Below are 17,959 nucleotides of genomic sequence, written 5' to 3' on the forward strand. Positions count from 1 at the left end.
TTTCCATTTGAGCTCTTTTTTTCAAAGCCTTTAAGAATATATAGAATATATTAAATATTATAAATATAAATAAACTTTAATTATAATTTCATTTAATTATTCTTCAATTAAATCCATTTCTTAATCAATAGCTAATAATTCTTTAGATTAATCATCTAGCATAGTGAACATTTTTTATTTGACTTCTCCCATAACTTTGAGTTTTGTTTTTTTCATTATATCATATATTCTTTTTTCTTATTATAAAGTTTCATTAGTTCCTTTTACTTATATATTGCTTCTTTTTAAAGATTAACTTTTTTAAAGAAGGGAAGCTTAAGTTTATAAACTAGAATTACTTAATCTTTAAGGAATTTTATTTTCGTCTTCTTCTTTTTATAATTATTTTTGTGCTTCCTGTTCTTTTTAAAATTATTAGACTTCTTGAAGTTTCTAATAGAAAATTGAGGGCAGATTTGAGCGTATGTTTTCTAATTAAAAATTAAATATTTTAAATATTTAAGATTATATTAATTAATCGATTTTATTTTGTAAAGATTCTAACTTGTAGTTTTGGAAATTATTTCTATAAGAAATCAAAAAAATTGATGATTTCCACCAATTTTCAACTATTTCATTAAATTCTTGTTTTTGTTAATTTATGTCCAGCATATGACCTTTAAAGCAAAGTTTTTTCATTTTATTCGAATTTACTTCAAGAAGATTAGTTAAGTTTTCTAAATCATATTAAAATTGAGTACCAATTAGAATTTTTTTTATTTGAAAATAATTAGTTTTTTCCTATAAATATATTTATAAATATAGATATATATAAATATATATATAATTATTATATTTATATATATAATTGAATTTCTTATTATTTTTATTATAATTTTTTTTTAAACTCATTTTAAAATAACTATTTTATATTTATATTAAAAAACTTCACAAAAAATCAAATATTAAGATAATATTTGCGATATTTTGTTTTTCAAATTCTTCTTTTTTTTATATTAGAATTTATAATAATATAAAAAATCAACAAAACAAAATGTTGATAATTATGTAAATATATTTTTTTTTTTTTGATTGAATTTTTATTAAAAAGTTTATAAAAAATATATATATAAAAATTAAATATATTTTACTTGAATTTCGTTCCATACTTATTCCCATATAATTTAAAAATAAATACTTATTTTATCTATTTGTAAAGGAATTATATTATTTTCTTACAGTTTTATTATTTTCTTAAATAAAATTTCCTTTATTGTATTTTCATTCTATATATCTAAAAAATTATTTAAATAAACATCCTTTTCATATTATTGAAAATAACTAGTATCATTATTTTCTTTATGTAAAAAATGAATTAACTTTTAACTTTAGATACTATCCCGTTCCTTTATATTTCTTTTTAAGTATTATTCTAAACTATCATAACTATCCTAACTACAATAATCAGTTCCTATTATTAAATCACTTGTTTCTAATATAAATCTATCTATTTAATTATAATCTTCCTTTTAATTATAATTTTTTATTTTTATTTTTATTTTTTTCAATATACTTCACTGTATTCAGAATTTTAAAACAAAAATAAAATATCTTTTAATTCTGTTTGATCAGATTTATAAGCATAAAGAGTTTTTTCTGTTTTTATTTATTATTTATAATAAAAAGAATAGATTTTTTGATACCATTTAATTAAAATTAAGTGCTTAAATCAACTCCAAATAATTATTAAAATAAAAATATTCGAGAATCTCTTTCATAAAAAAATAATCCGACTGTAAATTAGTATTAAAATTATGGATTTTATTTTAAATAATCATTATAAGTTTTTAAATTTAAATCTTTTTTATGAGTTAATCTAAAAAGCATTTACTAAAAATTAAAATTTTTTGTTTTGTTTTTATTTTTATGATTATTAAGATTTACTTATATATATAAATAATATTATTTATGTTTTTGTTACCTTAATTTATATATTTTATTTCTTTTTTCAAATGAATTTTTATATTAAATATATTATATTTAAATTATAACTTAGAAAAAAAATAATTAATCATATATTAATTAATAATTTAAAAATTTAGTAATATTAATATATAAAAAATTTTAAGAAAAATATTATCTTTTTAATAAATATGCTTTTTGAAAAAAAAAAAAAAACATAAAAACAAAAATATTTTATAAAAAATACTAAGATATATATAATAATAAAAAAACTATATGTATAATGGTATAGTAAAACTATTTGCAAAATTTAAAATTATTCAAAAAAAATTAAATTATATAATAATAACTATTATAAAAAATCAGTTATATGCCATAAAAAGGCTGTGAAAATTTATATTATCATACGTTTCACAATTTAATAGACTATTAAACATATTACTTTATAATTAATAAAGGAAAAATTATACAACAAATTAAAGTATTTATTTAAAATAAAATATCAATATTGTAAACATTTGAATTTACTTTTTGTATTATAGAGTTATAATAAAAAAAAAAAAGATTAACAAATAAAAAAATTATTATTATTATTTTTCAAAAAAAAGCAAGAAAATCATATTTTTAAAATATAAATAAAAAAAAAATATACAAATTAAAAAAAATTATATTAAAAAAAAAATGAATAAATAATCAAAAAACGGTTTTGTAAAAATTGAATAAAAGAATGATTTAATTAATTAAAAATTATAAGAAAAGCAAAACTTACTTCCTATAATAAACAAAAATTTATTTTTATCTCCATAAAGTAAATTAAGCATTCAATCTCCTCAAAGAATCATAAATTATTAATATTAAAATTAATAAACAATATAAAGATAAGATAAAAATCCAAATACAGATAAAAGGTAAAATACTGAAATGTATGAAGATATAAAACAGAGTAAAATTAGAATTATATAATTACAAAATTAAAATAGTAAAAGTTTTAATTAAAATAATAAAATATAAAAAAACTAGTTTTTTTATTAATCACTATAATAAAAAGATAAATAAAATTGCTTTAATAATGATAATAATGTATAATTTAATTTATATAAAAAAGGATTAGAAAGTATAATAAATATATATATATATATATATAGATATATATATATATATATATATATATATATATATATATATATATATATAAATATTAATTCATTATATACATTTTAAGAACATAGACTTTTGGAAGAAAAATATGCCCATACAAAACTTTAAGTTTAAGCTTTAAAAGCAAAAATGAAATTAAAAGAAGAAGAATTAAAAATGTGTAAATGTAAAAAAAATAATAATGACGAAAATAAGAATTTATAAATCTAAAAAATTACTGATTAGAAAATATTCAACTATTGTCTTTTTTTGGAAGATTAATACAGAAAACTGGAGATGAAATGCCGGAAAAAAAACACAGAAATCGAACTTTTAAGGCAAAAGATTTTGCCTTAAATTTGGGAGGAAATCAATGCTTAGGTATAAGGTATGTTTTTGGATAAAAATAGTTAATAAAAATGGACAGTATTTAATTAAAATAATGGTGGTAATTTAACTGAGAAGAAAAATAAATAATCCGAAATAATTTCTTTAAATAAGACTATTAATAACTTAAAAGGGGCTTTGGATTGTTTATAGTAATAAAATGATGTTAATACGGTTTAATTGGAAGTATGTATTGAAAAATTAAAGTGCGATTTGGAAGAGAAGAATTCGTTTGTGGCAAATTTGATTGATTAGTTGAAAAAAAAGAGAAAGCATTTAAAATTGAGGTCGGACTTTTAAAAAACGAGAAGCGGTTTTTATAGAAATAATTGGAAAATTTAAAGAAAGAAAATGAAGCTTTTTCTATGCAAATTTAAAATTTTAGCTTTTAGAAAAGATTTAATGAGGAAAATAGAAATTTAAATAAACCAATAAATGAAAAAATTCAGGAAATAGAAAAACTTTAAGTGATTAAATTAAAAATTGAAGGGAAAAAATAGAATGAATTTGAAGAAAATTAAGAGAATATTAATAACTTATATTCAAAAAGTTCGAATTTATAAGAAGATAAAAATTCGAGATTTTGTTAGAAAAATTATAATAGTTCAGAAGGCTTTAAGAAAGATATTTTTTAGTCTGTTTTTGAAGGTCAGAAAAAATAAAATGAGGAATATTGGAAAAATTCATTTGAAAAATCTGGAAAAGAAGATTTTTTGAATATTATAGAAAATTAGAGAGAAATTATTTCGAAAATATAATAGGAACTTTAAGGCGTTTATATTGATAATTAAAAATATGAAAAATTATGTTAAGAACTTTAATAAGAAATCGTTTTGAAAAAAAATATATTAGAAAATCATTAAAATAATAAATAATTAAATTAAAATAATAAAGAATTAGAAGAAATAAAAGCTTAATTTGTGTAAAAAATAAACGAATAAGAGATAAAAAATAAAGTATTAGAATAAAGAAATAAAGAATATGAATAATAAAATAAAGAATTTTTAGAAAAAATAAAAGAATTTAATTAAATGTAAACAAATATGGAATATTAGGAAAGAATAATAAAAGAAATTTAAGAAGAAAATAATAATTTTAGAAATGAAATAAATGAAAAAAGGAATAAGATTGAAATTTAAGAAAGTTAAATGGAAAAAATATTAAATTAATAAAAATCGAATTAAGATAATTTTTTAAAAGACGACGAATAAGAAAATGATGAATAAATAAAAAAATAAAAAATATAAAAAAAAAATAAAGAAAATGAAAATATAATTTTTTAAGAATAATTAAATAAAAAAAATGAAGAATTAGATATTATTTAAAGTTAATTTAAATAAATTATTTAAGAAAAAAATAATTAATTGTTTAATTAAGTTTAAGAAAAAGAATAAGAAATAAAAAATTAAATATTTTAAAGGGAAAATTTATAAAAATAAAATAATTTTTAAGAAATAAATAATAATCAACTTCCTTTAAATAAAAATGAAAATGAAAGTTAAATTTTAATTAAATTAAAAGAAGAAATTTTACTCTTCAAAAATAAAATTGTTGAATTAGAAAATAAAATCATATTATAAAATAATTCTATTAATGATAAAAATAATTAGATTATTGAATAAAGTAAAAAGTTGAATGAAAAATATAAAGAATTAAATGAAAAAAATAAAGAAATTAATGAAAAAAATATATTATTAAATCAAAAAGTTAATCAAATTTATGAAAAAGATAATCAAATTTATGAAAAAGACCATTTTATATAAGAATAATATAATTAATTAAATGATAAAATCAATAAATTGTAATAAAAAAATAAAGAAACTGATTAAATATTATATTAGAAAGATAATTTAATATAGGAGATAAATAAAGAATTAAATGAAAAAATATTATAAATAAAGTAATAAAATAATTAAATATATGAAAAGGATTAATTAATATTGGATATAAATAACGATTTAAATAATAATAAGACATATTTAAATAAATAAAATAATTAAATATAAGAATAAGATAATTTAATAAAGTAAATCAATTAAGAATTAAATGATAAAATATTATAAATGAATTAATAATTGGATATTATAAATGAATAAAATTAAAAAAATAAAGAAATTTAAAATAATATATAAGTATTTAATGAAGAGATAATATAATTAAAAAATTAAAAAGAAATTCTTTTATAATAAGATATTTTAAATTAAAATTAAATTAAGGAGTTATTAATATAATTAAATCAAAAATAAAATGTTAATTAAACTATAGAAGATTTTAAAATTTTAAAAGAAAATAATTCTATTTTACAGGAAAAAATTTAAATTTTAGAGAAAAAAATTTACTATTAAATCAATAAATAAAAGAAAATGAAGAAAATATATAAAATTTATAATAATATTAATAAAAATAATAAGACTAAATAATATGTTTGGAATAAAATTTAAAAATAATTAAAATTTAGAAGATATTAAATAACATTTAGAATAAAAAATAATTGAAAAAGAATAAAATATAAAAACTTTAGAAGAATCAGTTTAAAAAGAATAACAAAAAATAATTTTATTATAAAATAATTATGATGAGAAATTAATATTAATAAAAGATGAAACCTAAAAGGAAATAATTTCAATGAAAAATACTATTTAATAATAAAATTAAAAAATTTAAAAATATAAATACGAAAAATCTTAATTTCTAAAAGATAATTAATTATAAGAAAAAAATATAGAAAATCAAAATAATAAATAATAATAAATAAAGGATAATTATATTTAATAATATGAAAGTAATATAAAAGAATATTAAAATTAAATTAAAAAATAAGAAATATAATTAAAAGAATATGAGAATAAAATTAACGAATATCAAAAATAAAATGAAAAGTAATTAATATTAAACAATGATAATTAAATAAAAGAAGAACATTAAAATTAATAATATTAAATATAATAATAATAAAATTTAATTAATGAATATAAAAATTAAATAAAAGAATAAGAACTAAAAATAATAGATTATTAAAATATAATAAAAGAAAAAAATAACGAAAATTAAATAAATATCATACAAGAAATTCCACAATAATTAAATCAAAATAAAAATATAATAGAAGAAATCGACAATATAATAATAGAAAATAAAATAAAAGAAAATGACAATAACGATAACGATAAATAAGAAGAAAACATAAGCTATTTATAGAAAGAAATAGAAAATTTAAATTCTAAAATAAATAGTTTAAATTTAAAAATATATGAAGATGAAATGGAATTATATGACATTAATTAGAAATTAAATGAAAATGAAGATATTAAAAATACATAAATAAATGATAAAAACATGATAATTAAAAATTTAACTTTTAAATTATCTAAAGCTTTGGATGAATTAGAAAAATAAGATTCTTTATTAAAAAAAATGTATACGAAAATTCAAAATTTAAAGAAAAAAAATCAAAAATCAAATTCTTAATTTAATTAGGAAATTTAAAAAAAGATAATCTTTTAAATTTATTTAAATAGTAAATTGATTACTTATAAAATTAAGAATAAAATAAATAAAAAAATTAAATTTTGGATAATAAATGTCAATTTTAATAAGATTATTTTAAATAATAATTTCTATTGTTTTTGGAATAATAAAGATTAATACATTAATTGAAATTCGAAAAAAATAAAACTTAAAATCATATTAATTTTGAAAAAGAAGAAAATAATCAATAAATTCAAGAATATAATTAATAATAAGATTAGAATAATCAATAACAACACGATAATAAAAAATAATAAGATGATCATTATATATAAAAACCAGAAAAGAATATTTAAATTAATTAAAATAATATAATTAATATTTAAAATAAATAAAATAATAATTAAAAAGTATAATAAGTTAATAATTAGATAGAAGAATTTATAAAATTAAAAGATGAAAAAATAAGAATATTATTGTAAAAAAGTTTAATTTTGTTTTTAGAATTTGAAAGGTTATAAAAAATAAAAAAAATAATATAAATGATTAAGAATATAATGAAAAACTAAATATATAAGAAAGTTAAAAGAAATAAATATAAAAAGAATTAGATAATTAAAAAAACTAATATTTGATACAAATATAATAAAATGATAAAATAAATAAAGAAATTAAATAAAATATAAAAAACTAAATAATTTAAATATAGAATTAAATTAATCTTTTAATTTAAAAAAGTGATTTCAAAAATAAAAAAATTAACTTAGAAAAATTATCAGATAAATAACAAGAAGAAAATTTAGAAAAATTAATTTTTTTTTTTTTTTTGAATTTATTAAATTTGTTAAAATAAATTTTCGTAAAAAATTCAAATAATGAAAAATAAAATGAAAAAGAAGAGTAAAAATAAATATATATATATAAATATATATGTAAATATATATATATATTTATTTTTTAATATAGAGATACAAACTCTCCTTTTTTATTATAAAATAATTAATAAAAAACAACAATAAATAAATCTTTAGGTTTATCCTCTATAGATATTAATCAAAATAGTGATGAAAAAGATGAAGACTTTTTTTCCAGTTTAGATGATTATGATTTTAATGAATAAATTTCAGAAAAAAATATACCTTAATAAAATATTAAAATTGAGAAAAATACAATATAAAACAATTCTAGTAAAAATAAAATTAATAAAGATATTTAAGAATAATACGATAATTAAATTTAATCTTTAAATTAAGTTTTTTTTTTTTTTTAAATAAATTATTATTAAATAAAAAAATAGAAATTAAAAGTTAATTAAAATTAATTAAATGAATTAAAAATAGAAAATGAAGATTTAAGAAAAAATCTTAGTTCTTTCTATTCTTTATAAGAAAAAAATCCTATAAATGCTGCTGAAGTGAGTTTAATGAAATAAGAAATGGATTAGTAAAAAGTAACTTTAGAACATTTAAAAGAAGAAATAGAAGAATACGAAGAGTTAGAAGAAAACTTTACAAAATAAGTATATATATTTAAATAATAATAAAATATAATAATCAAAATAAAAAATAGATAAAAAATTTAAAAATAAAAGTAAATGAATTAGAAAAATAATTAAGTTAAAGTGCTTCTAATAATTTAATATTTGGAGTTCGTGATAATTTTGTTTATTTTTTTAAAACATATTTTAATAAAGCGTATATATTAATAAATATAATATATATATATATATATATATATATATATATATATATATATATATATAATATAAATATTATATAAAAATAATTATGTTTTTATATATATATTTGTTAATTTTTTTAATTATTTTTTTTAATTAAATAAAGTAAAAAATAAAGTTAGTATTAAGAAGCCTAATAATATTTAGTTATTTTAATTAGTTTACTTGAAATTAATGATATAATTAAAAACGAAATTCTTTTACTATATTCATTTTCTATTTAATAATAGAAAAAAGGTTTTAGCTTATTTTGAAAAAAAAATTAAACTTATTATATTATATTATATTATTTATAAAAATTCTTTTCTTTTATAAATAAATAAAATTTTTTTATGTAAAATTATTAATTTATTTTAAATTTATACTCAATATTTTATAGTTATATATATTTTTTTTCTTTTTATAAAATTGCAATATTTAATTTATTAATTAATAATAAAAAAATTAAAATTTTAAAAATGGTTTTTTGGTTTGAAAGTTCTGATGGTCATATAATATATATGGGCAAAGATAAATACGAAAATGAAGATTTAATAAAATATGGTTGGGATGAAGACATATGGTTCCACGTAGATGACTTAAGTTCTGCTCATGTATATTTGCGTTTAAAAAAGAAGAAGATTGGTAAAATATAGACTAAAAATTATTAATGGAATGTTGCTAATTAGTAAAAGAAAACAGTATATAAGGAAAAAAAAAGAAAAAGTAGATATTGTATATACTCCTTGGAATAATCTAAATAAAACGAATGGTATGGAAGTTGGTGCAATTGGATTTCATTAGGAAAATTTGAGGAAAATAATCAAAAATGTAACAAGAGATAAGGATGTTGTAAAGGCATTGATAAAAACATAAACTGAGGATTTTCCGGATTTAATAGATTTAAAAGAAAAACATTTTTTGGAGGAAAAAAGAGAAAGGTTTAAATAATTCAAGGAATAATAAAAAATAGAAAAAGAAGAATAAACCAAAAGGGCAATCGAAAAAGAATAAAGAAATTACGATTATATGATGGATAAAGATAAAATGGTTTCTAATAAAAATGTTTCTTTGGATGATGATGATTTTATTTGAATATTTTAATTATTTATATATAATAAATAAAGATGAATTTTTTATTTTTCTATTAGTTTAAATAAAGAAAAATTAAAAATTATTAAATATATAAATAAATATAATATATATATATATTTATTAATATATATATATATATATATATATTTTAATTTCTATTTTTTTTTCAAGCAAACATCTTAGAATAGTTTTTTCTTTATTATTTTAAATTTTCTTCGTGTAGATTAGATATTTATTACTTTAGCTTAAATAGTTCATTGAGTTAAATTTATTCAATTTATTATTTTTAAGAATTTAAATGTTAATTTATTAATTTTAAAGCGCTTTCGTAATCATTTTGTTCTTTTAATCCTATAGCTTTTCTATAAATTGCTTTACTACTATTAGGTTCTATTTCAATAATTTTATTACAAGTAGTAATTAATTAATCCCATTATTATAATTTCATATTACACAGACTTGTGTTTAATAAACTAGAAAGTTTATGCTTTTTTTGTTTATAAGATATATTTTTGTCAAAAAAATTATTAAATAAATAATATATATATATATATTAATTTTTTATTACTGGATGAACATCAATTGCATCCTATCCTAAAAATCTACCCAAATCAAAAAATCCATTTATATTTTCAAAAGTTTTTAATGCCTTTTTATAATTTTCTTCCTATTTTTATATTTGTTAAATTTATTTATTAAAAAAAAGATTACTTTAATAAGTTATATTCCTATATTTTTTTTTCTTTAAGCCTATTATATTTTTTCTACAATAGTCATTGTATATGTATTTTTCCCTTCTGTAAAATCATAAACCTTAACATAATAAACAAGAGTTTCTGGTATAATACCCCCAAAAGCGTTTTTAATAATATTACAATCCTCTCCATATGTAATTAATTTATTGTTTTTACAAACAATAACTGCTTCTTCTTATTTTTTCATTTTTTTTAGTATTCTTTTTAAAAGTCTAGAGATTTTATATTCATCTATATAGAATTTCATACATTAATTTTCATTTTCAAGTAATTGAATTTATTTTTCATCTTTTTCTTAATTAAGTTATATATTGTCACAATTTCCACTTTCGTATATGATTTTTTTATCGACTTCGATCTTTAAACTAAAATAAACTCTCGAAATTTTTTCCATTCTAGTATTAACAATTCCCCTTTTTAAGATTTTTTTAACTACAGAACCGTCTGAGAATACATTTTGGATAACTAAAAGTTTCTTTATGTGAATTTCTAAAATATAGTTTTCGTTATTTGGATTTTCTTCGGTTTTAAATTTCTTTTTGTGTTCCTCGTTCTCTTCTATTTTCATTATTTCTTAATTTATTTCACATTAACAAATTTCTTAATCTCTCATTGAATTTATAACTGTCCATATGCAATTAGAATAGTGGTTTTCTTAAATTTCGTTAAATTTTGTTATTTCTTCATCTGTTTTTTCATCTATTGTTTCATTTCCTCGGGTAAGCTTATATGTATCTATTTTTTATTTATTTTTGTTCCTTTAAATATATTAATCTTTATATAATTTACATATTATTTCGTCTTGTTTTTAACAGTAGGTTGTTCCTGTGCCTTTTTAGAGTATTTTTTTTAAATAATTTCCGTCTTTTTTTAAGTCTGTTATGGGTATTAAATCTATTAGTTGGACTAAGTAATGATTTCTTTGATAAATTATTTTCTTTTTATTTTCGTCTCGTTTTATATATTCGATACAAAAATAACTTATTTCTGATTTTTTCATACTTTCAAGAAATATATTAAACCATTCTTATTAATTATTTTTTCCTTTTTTTTGTTTTATTTATTTATCTTTGTTTGTTTTATTTTATTTTTTAGAAAAAAATACCTATTGTTTATTATATAGATTATATTTCGTTTAATTTTTAAAAGTTTTTTTAAAAAAGCTCTTCTTGGGTTAACTCTTTGTTTTTTTTAGATTCTGGATTTTCTATTTCTAATATTTTTAGAGTTATTTAGTCATAATTTTTAGGTTTTTTATTAATTTCAGATGTCTTTTTATTTAAATAAAATTATAAATAGAATTTCTTATTTTTAGAACCTCCCATATTTCTTTATGAATTCTAAATGTTTTTGTCTTATGTAGAAGCTTTTTTTCACGAATTGGATCTTTTACAATTTCCTTTTCTTGATCAGAGTCTGGATTTTCAGTTATTACTTCGGAATCACAGTAATTTTTACTATCCATTTTGTTATTTTATTTTTTTATAGTTATTATATATATCTTTTTTTTTTATTTTATTTTATTATTAACAAAAATTTATAAAATTATTTGGATTTTTTTTTTTTTTTAAATAAATAAATATTTTGATTTCTTTCTTTTTTTATAAATAAAATGAATTTTTATTTATCATTTGATTTGAGGCTTTTTTAAATTTTTTAAAATAATTTAATCAATTACAATAATAGTTAGTAAAAAGCATTTATAACCTTATTATATTTTTTTTTTATAGATTTTTAAAAATGTATTATAAAGAAATAAAAATAAAAATATCAAAAATAATAATATTTGATTTCTCGAAAAAAAGAAAAAAGAATAATTTATTAAGTTATTATAATTTTAAATTAAGAAATTTTCTTTTAATAAGATTATTTCATATTTAAAAGAAATAAATAAAATATAAATACTATAATAAATTATTACTAAAATATAATTAAAATAATTATTTAGTATTTTTGTTATTTAATGTAATACTTAAAAGAAATGTATTTTAAAAATTATAATTTTTTGTTATTGATTATAAATTTTTTTATGAATAAAACATATAATTTATTATAATAATACATAAATGTAAAATCTTGAAGAAAAATATAAAGCATTATATAATATCTATACAAAATATTTAAAAAATAAGATTATGTTAAAATATAGAATATACTTAAACTTAATTATTATAAAAATATAATATAATTTAGAAATAATATACAAAAACAAATTTATAAAAAATGTATTATATTTATTTAGTTTAAAATAAAAAATAATAATGCTCTAATATTTATGAATTTATATCATTTATAAAATAATTTTTTAAATATTTTATTTTCAAATATACATAATTTTGTATTTATTTATTCAGTTTTTTTAAAAAAATGAATAAAAAGTTTATAATTATAATTAATTTCATGATTTTGATAATAAAAATATTTTTTACATAATTAAACGCACGCAATATGTATTAATTTCTCATAAATGGAAATAAATAATAAAATTTATAAATAATATTTATTAAATGTAAAAATTAAGCAATCAACGATAATATTTATCTTAAAATGGCAAGATATATGAATAAAAAATAAAGAAATAATATTATATAATATTTTAAAAAATAAAAAAAAAAATAAACAAATAAAAATTATTTTAATATATTAAAGTATATAATATTTAATTTTATTAAATATTAAAGTAACAAAAACAAAAATATAAAAAATTGACAATATTTATGTAAATAAAAATAGTAAATATATGATGTTAATAAATTATTAAATATAAATAAATATTGGAATTAGTAAAAATTTTTTAAAAATAATGTAATTATATTGATAAAGTTTTAAATTATTTAGTAAAAATTAAGAATTATAATTTTAAAAATAAATAATTAGATTTTTTAATAAAAAAAATATTTGAAATTAAGTAAAGAAATTAATCTGGAAAAATAAAAAAATATTTAAAATTTCAAATAATAATTATATTTGATAAATTAAAATAATGATAAATATTAACTTCTTTTATTATAAATATATTAAAAGCTAATATTTTTTTAGATTTTAATGACTAAATTAATATATGTTTAATAATTATTATACAAAATATTTATTATATAATATTGATTGTTATAATTAATTTTAATATTAAAAATATTTTAAAATTTTTTATTTTTATTTTTACATTTAAATTATATAAATATAATTAAAGTATTTTAAATATAAATATATGAGATTAAAAATAATAATATTTGAAATATAATATTTAAATAAATTTTAATATAAACAATATTAAAGTATATAATTTTATTGCAAAATAAATTAAAAAATAAATATATTTAACCTAATTCAAAAAATGATTAAATAGGTATAAAAAATAATAATTTAAATATATACATATATATATATATATATATATATATATATATATTTAATTTTTTTTTTTTTTAAATATTTTTTTTTTTTTAATTTTTTTATAAACTTTAAGATTCATATAATCAAACAAATTCTTATTCATATATTTTTTTTTTTTAATGTTTTTATTTTATAACTTATAAAATAAATATGACCAAAGAAAATCTTATATAATTTTATTTTTATAGTTATATAATTTTTTTTATTTAATCTATTAAAATTAATTTATTTGTTAATAATCATTAGCTTTATTACAAAATAAAAATAAATATATATTTTTTTAAATAAAAATATGTCAACTTAAATTCATCCATAAGTAAAACATTTTTATTTATAAACAAAGAATTAGTTTTATTAACATTTAAAATTTTTTATAAATATTAAAAAGAATGGATAAAAAATTTTACCTTCTTCTGCAAATAATGATTCTTAAAAAAATATTTAAATACTTTTAGAAAGTTAATAAAGAAAAGGTTATCATGTAAAATTAACCCCTTTAGATAATTAAGATAAGAATAATATTTAAGAAAGTTAAAAAAAAAAAAATACGGAAGATGAAGATTAAATGAACCTTAAATATAATGATGTATAAAAAACAAAAAATTAATTTAAAATAATAAACTATTAAAAAAAAATATATATTTATTTTTCTTACATTATTTATAATAATATATACTTAATATTTTTTTAAAAAAACCAATTTTTCTAAAGAGTTAAATTGAATAATAAGCGAAACAAGACTCTTAATTCAGAAAAAGGTTATTATTATTATTTTTTTTAAAAAAAAGTTAGATATATTTAATTTTTTTTTAACTTATTTATATATATATGTAAAGTGTAATAAGTGCAAAAAGAAGAAAATTGAAAAACATATTGCGCTCTAAATTTACATAATTTTTTGTTATTTTACTAATTATTACTTATACTGCTTTAATTTTTACAAATATTGCTGTAGAAGATTTAGAAGAAGATAAAAATAAATCAGATTAAGTTTAAGAATATTTACTAAATGTTGAAATTTGTATTTTAGCGATATTTCTCATTGAAATTTTATTGAATTCGTATTCATCAGGATTCGTTGTATATATTATTATTGAAAATAAAAATATATAAAATTTTTAAATATAGAAAAAAAAAAGCATTATTTTACAGATAAATGGTTATTATTAGATTTCACTATAATAATTGTTAGTATAATACTGGTTGTTATTGATTTATCTACAGATTCAAGTTCTTAATTTTCTAGTATTGCATCTATTGTAAGAGGAATTTTTAGATTTCTTCGTATTTTTCTATTAATTAGAAAAGTATATATAAAAATATATAATTTTTAAATTAATATTAATAACAAATAAATTAAAAAGATTTAGAGTTTCAAAAAATAAAAGTTTCTAGTGTAGTAAAAACACCAGCAGAAAGAATATTAGAAATTTTAGTTGAGTTTAAAGATTATTTTGACTCTATTGATATTATTTAGGATATTTAATGGACTATGGATATTATTGCCTCTAATAAATTATATGATCCATTATTATTTTTTGATTAAAATAAAGAAAGTTAGGTATTTAATTTATAATAATAAAATTTTTTATAAACACAATAAAATAAAGGCTTAGGAATGGGTAAATATAGGAAAAGTTCAATAAATAAATGAAAAAGATTCAAATTAATTAGGAACAAATACAAACATAAAATAAAATAATTTTGATGAATAAGCAATGACATTAATATTAAAAAAGTTAATAAATTAAAATGTTTTATAGGAATTTTAAAATGTAATTAAGTAATATATATATATATATATATATATATATATATATATATATATATTTATATATATATATATATAGATATTTTTTTATTTTTTATTATTTATTTAATCACATTTTTTTATATATTTTTAAAATTTATTTTATTTAATGATTAATTTATTTATTATAGCATAAAAAATAATTTTATTTTATAATATTTATAATTCATATTTAAAAGTTTTTAAATATTAAAAGCTTTTTATATATATATATATATATATTATAAAATTATTTCTATTTAATTTATAATTTTAAGGTTGATGAATTAAACTTTGATTGTTTTAAACTTGAACTTATTACAAAAGGCGATGAAACTTCTTTACTATTAATTTATTTGTTTAATAAATATAACCTAATAGAAGAATTAAGAATAGATTAGAATGTTTTTAAATAATTTACAAAAGGAATTTAAAATGGTTATAAAAATAATCCTTATCACAATAAATTGCATTCATTTGATGTCCTTTAAACTATTCATTTTTTTATGAAAAAATGTAAATTTACTTATATAGCAAAATTAAGTAAATTAGAATAAGCTGCTATGTATATTGCAGCAGCAGCCCATGATTATGATCATCAGTTTAATTTTTTTTATATATATATATATATATTATATAACAAAAAAAAAACTATAAAAAAGATTAAATATATAAAAATAAATAATTATATATATTTTTATTTCTATACATATATATATATAAATATATTTATATATATATATTTAAATTTATATTAATATTAATATTATTATAAATATTTTTATTTTTTATAGAGGATATAATAATGTATTTCTTATAAATACTAGTAATATTTTAGCATTAAAATATAATGGTAAGATTTTTTTTATTATTTTTTATATTAAAAATATTTAAACAAGATATAAGTGTATTAGAAAATCATCATGTAAGTAGTTTATTTTAACTAGTATTAAATGAAAAAGTTAACATATTTCAGCATTTTAAAAATGAAGAGTTTAAATAATTTAGAGAAATAGTAATTGGTATGATTTTAGCTACAGATATGTCTAAACATTTTTCTGATATTGCAATGTTAAAATCAAGATTAAGTTAAGGTATAATAAAAAAAATACAAAAATTTAAATATTAAAAAATAATAAAAATATAAATAATATAATTAGATAAAAAAATATAAAAAATTATTTTTATATATATTTTATGTATAAATATTAATAAATTTTTATATATATATACATATAATATTTATTTAATAATATATTATTATTTAAATTTTTTTAATTCATGTTTAAATTATATATTATCTTTATAATTAAAAATACATACTATTTTATATTTATTTTTATTTTAATAATTATTTATGTTTTAATAAATATTTTTATTAATATTATTTTATATATGCAAGTATATACAATTTATTTTTAATATATATTTATATTGTTATTTCTTTTTAATATTATAAATTATTATATTATCTTTTTTATTTTTATTTTTTAAATTTTATAAATTAAAAAGATTTTGAAATAGATGGTAAAGATAAAAAAATTTGTATGGAAAGCTTATTACATTCTGCTGATGTTAGTAATCCTATTAAAGAATGGAAAATATGCTTTTAATGGACTAATAAGGTTATGACAGAATTTTGGAATTAAGTTTTTTTATATATATATTAATTTAAGCCATACATTATTAATAAATACAAAAAATCAAAAAAATAAAATAACAAAAAAAAAATAAGGGAGATGAAGAAAGATTACTTGGATTACCTATTGCTTATTTATGTGATAGATATACTACTAATGTTTCTAAAAGTTAAACTGGTTTCATTGATTTTATTGTGAAACCTTTATTTGAAGTTGTTGCTATTGCTTTGCCTGATTTATAATAATATTTAAAGAATTTTGAGACTAATAAATAAAATTGGATTGAATTACAACCAAAATATGAAGAAGAATTAAGTTTTCTTTAATATATATTAATTTATATTATACAATATTTTAAATAAAGATAAATTAAATTAAGATTAAGAAAAAATAAAGCTTGAAAGTTTATAAATTTTTTACTAAAAGATTTTATTTTTTTAGATGGTTATTATACAGGTAGAAATTTTAAAATTTAATGTGATAATTATTTTTATATATTATTATATATATATTTTTTTTTACTATCTTCATTTTATATATATTTAAAACTAAAAATATATTTAATTATATATTAAATATATAAAAATATTAGTATATATAAATTTAATTTTTTTATGAAATAATAAACAAACTTAAA

At 14.3% G+C, this 17,959-nt stretch overlaps 4 protein-coding genes across 4 annotated transcripts, besides 43 other annotated features; 2 read left to right on the forward strand and 2 right to left on the reverse strand. All coding sequences in view use genetic code 6, as the record gives it.

Moving 5' to 3' along the window:
- Positions 1–781: 781 nt before the first annotated feature.
- Positions 782–846: a microsatellite.
- A 1,728-nt stretch (positions 847–2,574) lies between these two features.
- Positions 2,575–2,611: a microsatellite.
- Positions 2,612–3,064: 453 nt separating this feature from the next.
- Positions 3,065–3,140: a microsatellite.
- Positions 3,141–4,323: 1,183 nt separating this feature from the next.
- Positions 4,324–4,364: a microsatellite.
- A 24-nt stretch (positions 4,365–4,388) lies between these two features.
- Positions 4,389–4,467: a microsatellite.
- Positions 4,390–4,488: a microsatellite.
- A 201-nt stretch (positions 4,489–4,689) lies between these two features.
- Positions 4,690–4,740: a microsatellite.
- Positions 4,741–4,889: 149 nt separating this feature from the next.
- Positions 4,890–4,928: a microsatellite.
- A 115-nt stretch (positions 4,929–5,043) lies between these two features.
- Positions 5,044–5,088: a microsatellite.
- An 11-nt stretch (positions 5,089–5,099) lies between these two features.
- Positions 5,100–5,154: a microsatellite.
- Positions 5,155–5,166: 12 nt separating this feature from the next.
- Positions 5,167–5,215: a microsatellite.
- A 92-nt stretch (positions 5,216–5,307) lies between these two features.
- Positions 5,308–5,540: a microsatellite.
- A 222-nt stretch (positions 5,541–5,762) lies between these two features.
- Positions 5,763–5,803: a microsatellite.
- Positions 5,804–6,238: 435 nt separating this feature from the next.
- Positions 6,239–6,332: a microsatellite.
- Positions 6,272–6,320: a microsatellite.
- Positions 6,333–6,385: 53 nt separating the features above from the next.
- Positions 6,386–6,424: a microsatellite.
- Positions 6,391–6,441: a microsatellite.
- Positions 6,394–6,459: a microsatellite.
- Positions 6,460–7,291: 832 nt separating this feature from the next.
- Positions 7,292–7,350: a microsatellite.
- A 215-nt stretch (positions 7,351–7,565) lies between these two features.
- Positions 7,566–7,600: a microsatellite.
- Positions 7,601–7,839: 239 nt separating this feature from the next.
- Positions 7,840–7,882: a microsatellite.
- Positions 7,844–7,883: a microsatellite.
- Positions 7,846–7,880: a microsatellite.
- Positions 7,884–8,231: 348 nt separating the features above from the next.
- Positions 8,232–8,269: a microsatellite.
- Positions 8,270–8,464: 195 nt separating this feature from the next.
- Positions 8,465–8,528: a microsatellite.
- A 100-nt stretch (positions 8,529–8,628) lies between these two features.
- Positions 8,629–8,711: a microsatellite.
- A 34-nt stretch (positions 8,712–8,745) lies between these two features.
- Positions 8,746–8,770: a microsatellite.
- A 359-nt stretch (positions 8,771–9,129) lies between these two features.
- IMG5_112150 (coiled-coil domain protein) lies at positions 9,130–9,668 on the forward strand (the record flags this gene model as incomplete). The annotated part of the gene is made up of 1 exon (XM_004034783.1): positions 9,130–9,668. One exon carries the CDS (start codon positions 9,130–9,132, stop codon positions 9,529–9,531), a length of 402 nt encoding a protein of 133 aa, XP_004034831.1. The 3' UTR covers positions 9,532–9,668.
- Positions 9,669–9,831: 163 nt separating this feature from the next.
- Positions 9,832–9,892: a microsatellite.
- Positions 9,893–10,140: 248 nt separating this feature from the next.
- On the reverse strand, positions 10,141–11,068 carry IMG5_112160 (hypothetical protein; the record flags this gene model as incomplete). Its single annotated transcript, XM_004034784.1, has 3 exons — positions 10,141–10,218; positions 10,314–10,412; positions 10,514–11,068. The coding sequence occupies 3 exons, from the start codon at positions 11,066–11,068 to the stop codon at positions 10,141–10,143; spliced, it is 732 nt and encodes a 243-aa protein (XP_004034832.1).
- Positions 11,069–11,504: 436 nt separating this feature from the next.
- IMG5_112170 (hypothetical protein) lies at positions 11,505–11,825 on the reverse strand (the record flags this gene model as incomplete). Its single annotated transcript, XM_004034785.1, has 1 exon — positions 11,505–11,825. One exon carries the CDS (start codon positions 11,823–11,825, stop codon positions 11,505–11,507), a length of 321 nt encoding a protein of 106 aa, XP_004034833.1.
- Positions 11,826–11,963: 138 nt separating this feature from the next.
- Positions 11,964–12,028: a microsatellite.
- A 1,070-nt stretch (positions 12,029–13,098) lies between these two features.
- Positions 13,099–13,131: a microsatellite.
- Positions 13,132–13,338: 207 nt separating this feature from the next.
- Positions 13,339–13,383: a microsatellite.
- A 335-nt stretch (positions 13,384–13,718) lies between these two features.
- Positions 13,719–13,764: a microsatellite.
- A 103-nt stretch (positions 13,765–13,867) lies between these two features.
- Positions 13,868–13,909: a microsatellite.
- Positions 13,909–13,954: a microsatellite.
- Positions 13,914–13,954: a microsatellite.
- A 767-nt stretch (positions 13,955–14,721) lies between these two features.
- IMG5_112180 (hypothetical protein) lies at positions 14,722–17,637 on the forward strand (the record flags this gene model as incomplete). The annotated part of the gene is made up of 7 exons (XM_004034786.1): positions 14,722–14,973; positions 15,033–15,515; positions 15,835–16,283; positions 16,477–16,535; positions 16,582–16,776; positions 17,195–17,331; positions 17,418–17,637. Coding segments are annotated over 7 exons (1,795 nt in total), but the record flags the coding sequence as incomplete, so codon positions are not given.
- Positions 15,680–15,747: a microsatellite.
- Positions 15,876–15,911: a microsatellite.
- Positions 16,387–16,425: a microsatellite.
- Positions 16,393–16,437: a microsatellite.
- Positions 16,782–16,861: a microsatellite.
- Positions 16,786–16,832: a microsatellite.
- Positions 17,006–17,073: a microsatellite.
- Positions 17,093–17,160: a microsatellite.
- Positions 17,638–17,959: the final 322 nt, after the last annotated feature.

This window comes from Ichthyophthirius multifiliis (assembly GCF_000220395.1).
Source record: "Ichthyophthirius multifiliis unplaced genomic scaffold scaff_1120509250916, whole genome shotgun sequence".
NCBI lineage: Eukaryota > Ciliophora > Oligohymenophorea > Hymenostomatida > Ichthyophthirius > Ichthyophthirius multifiliis.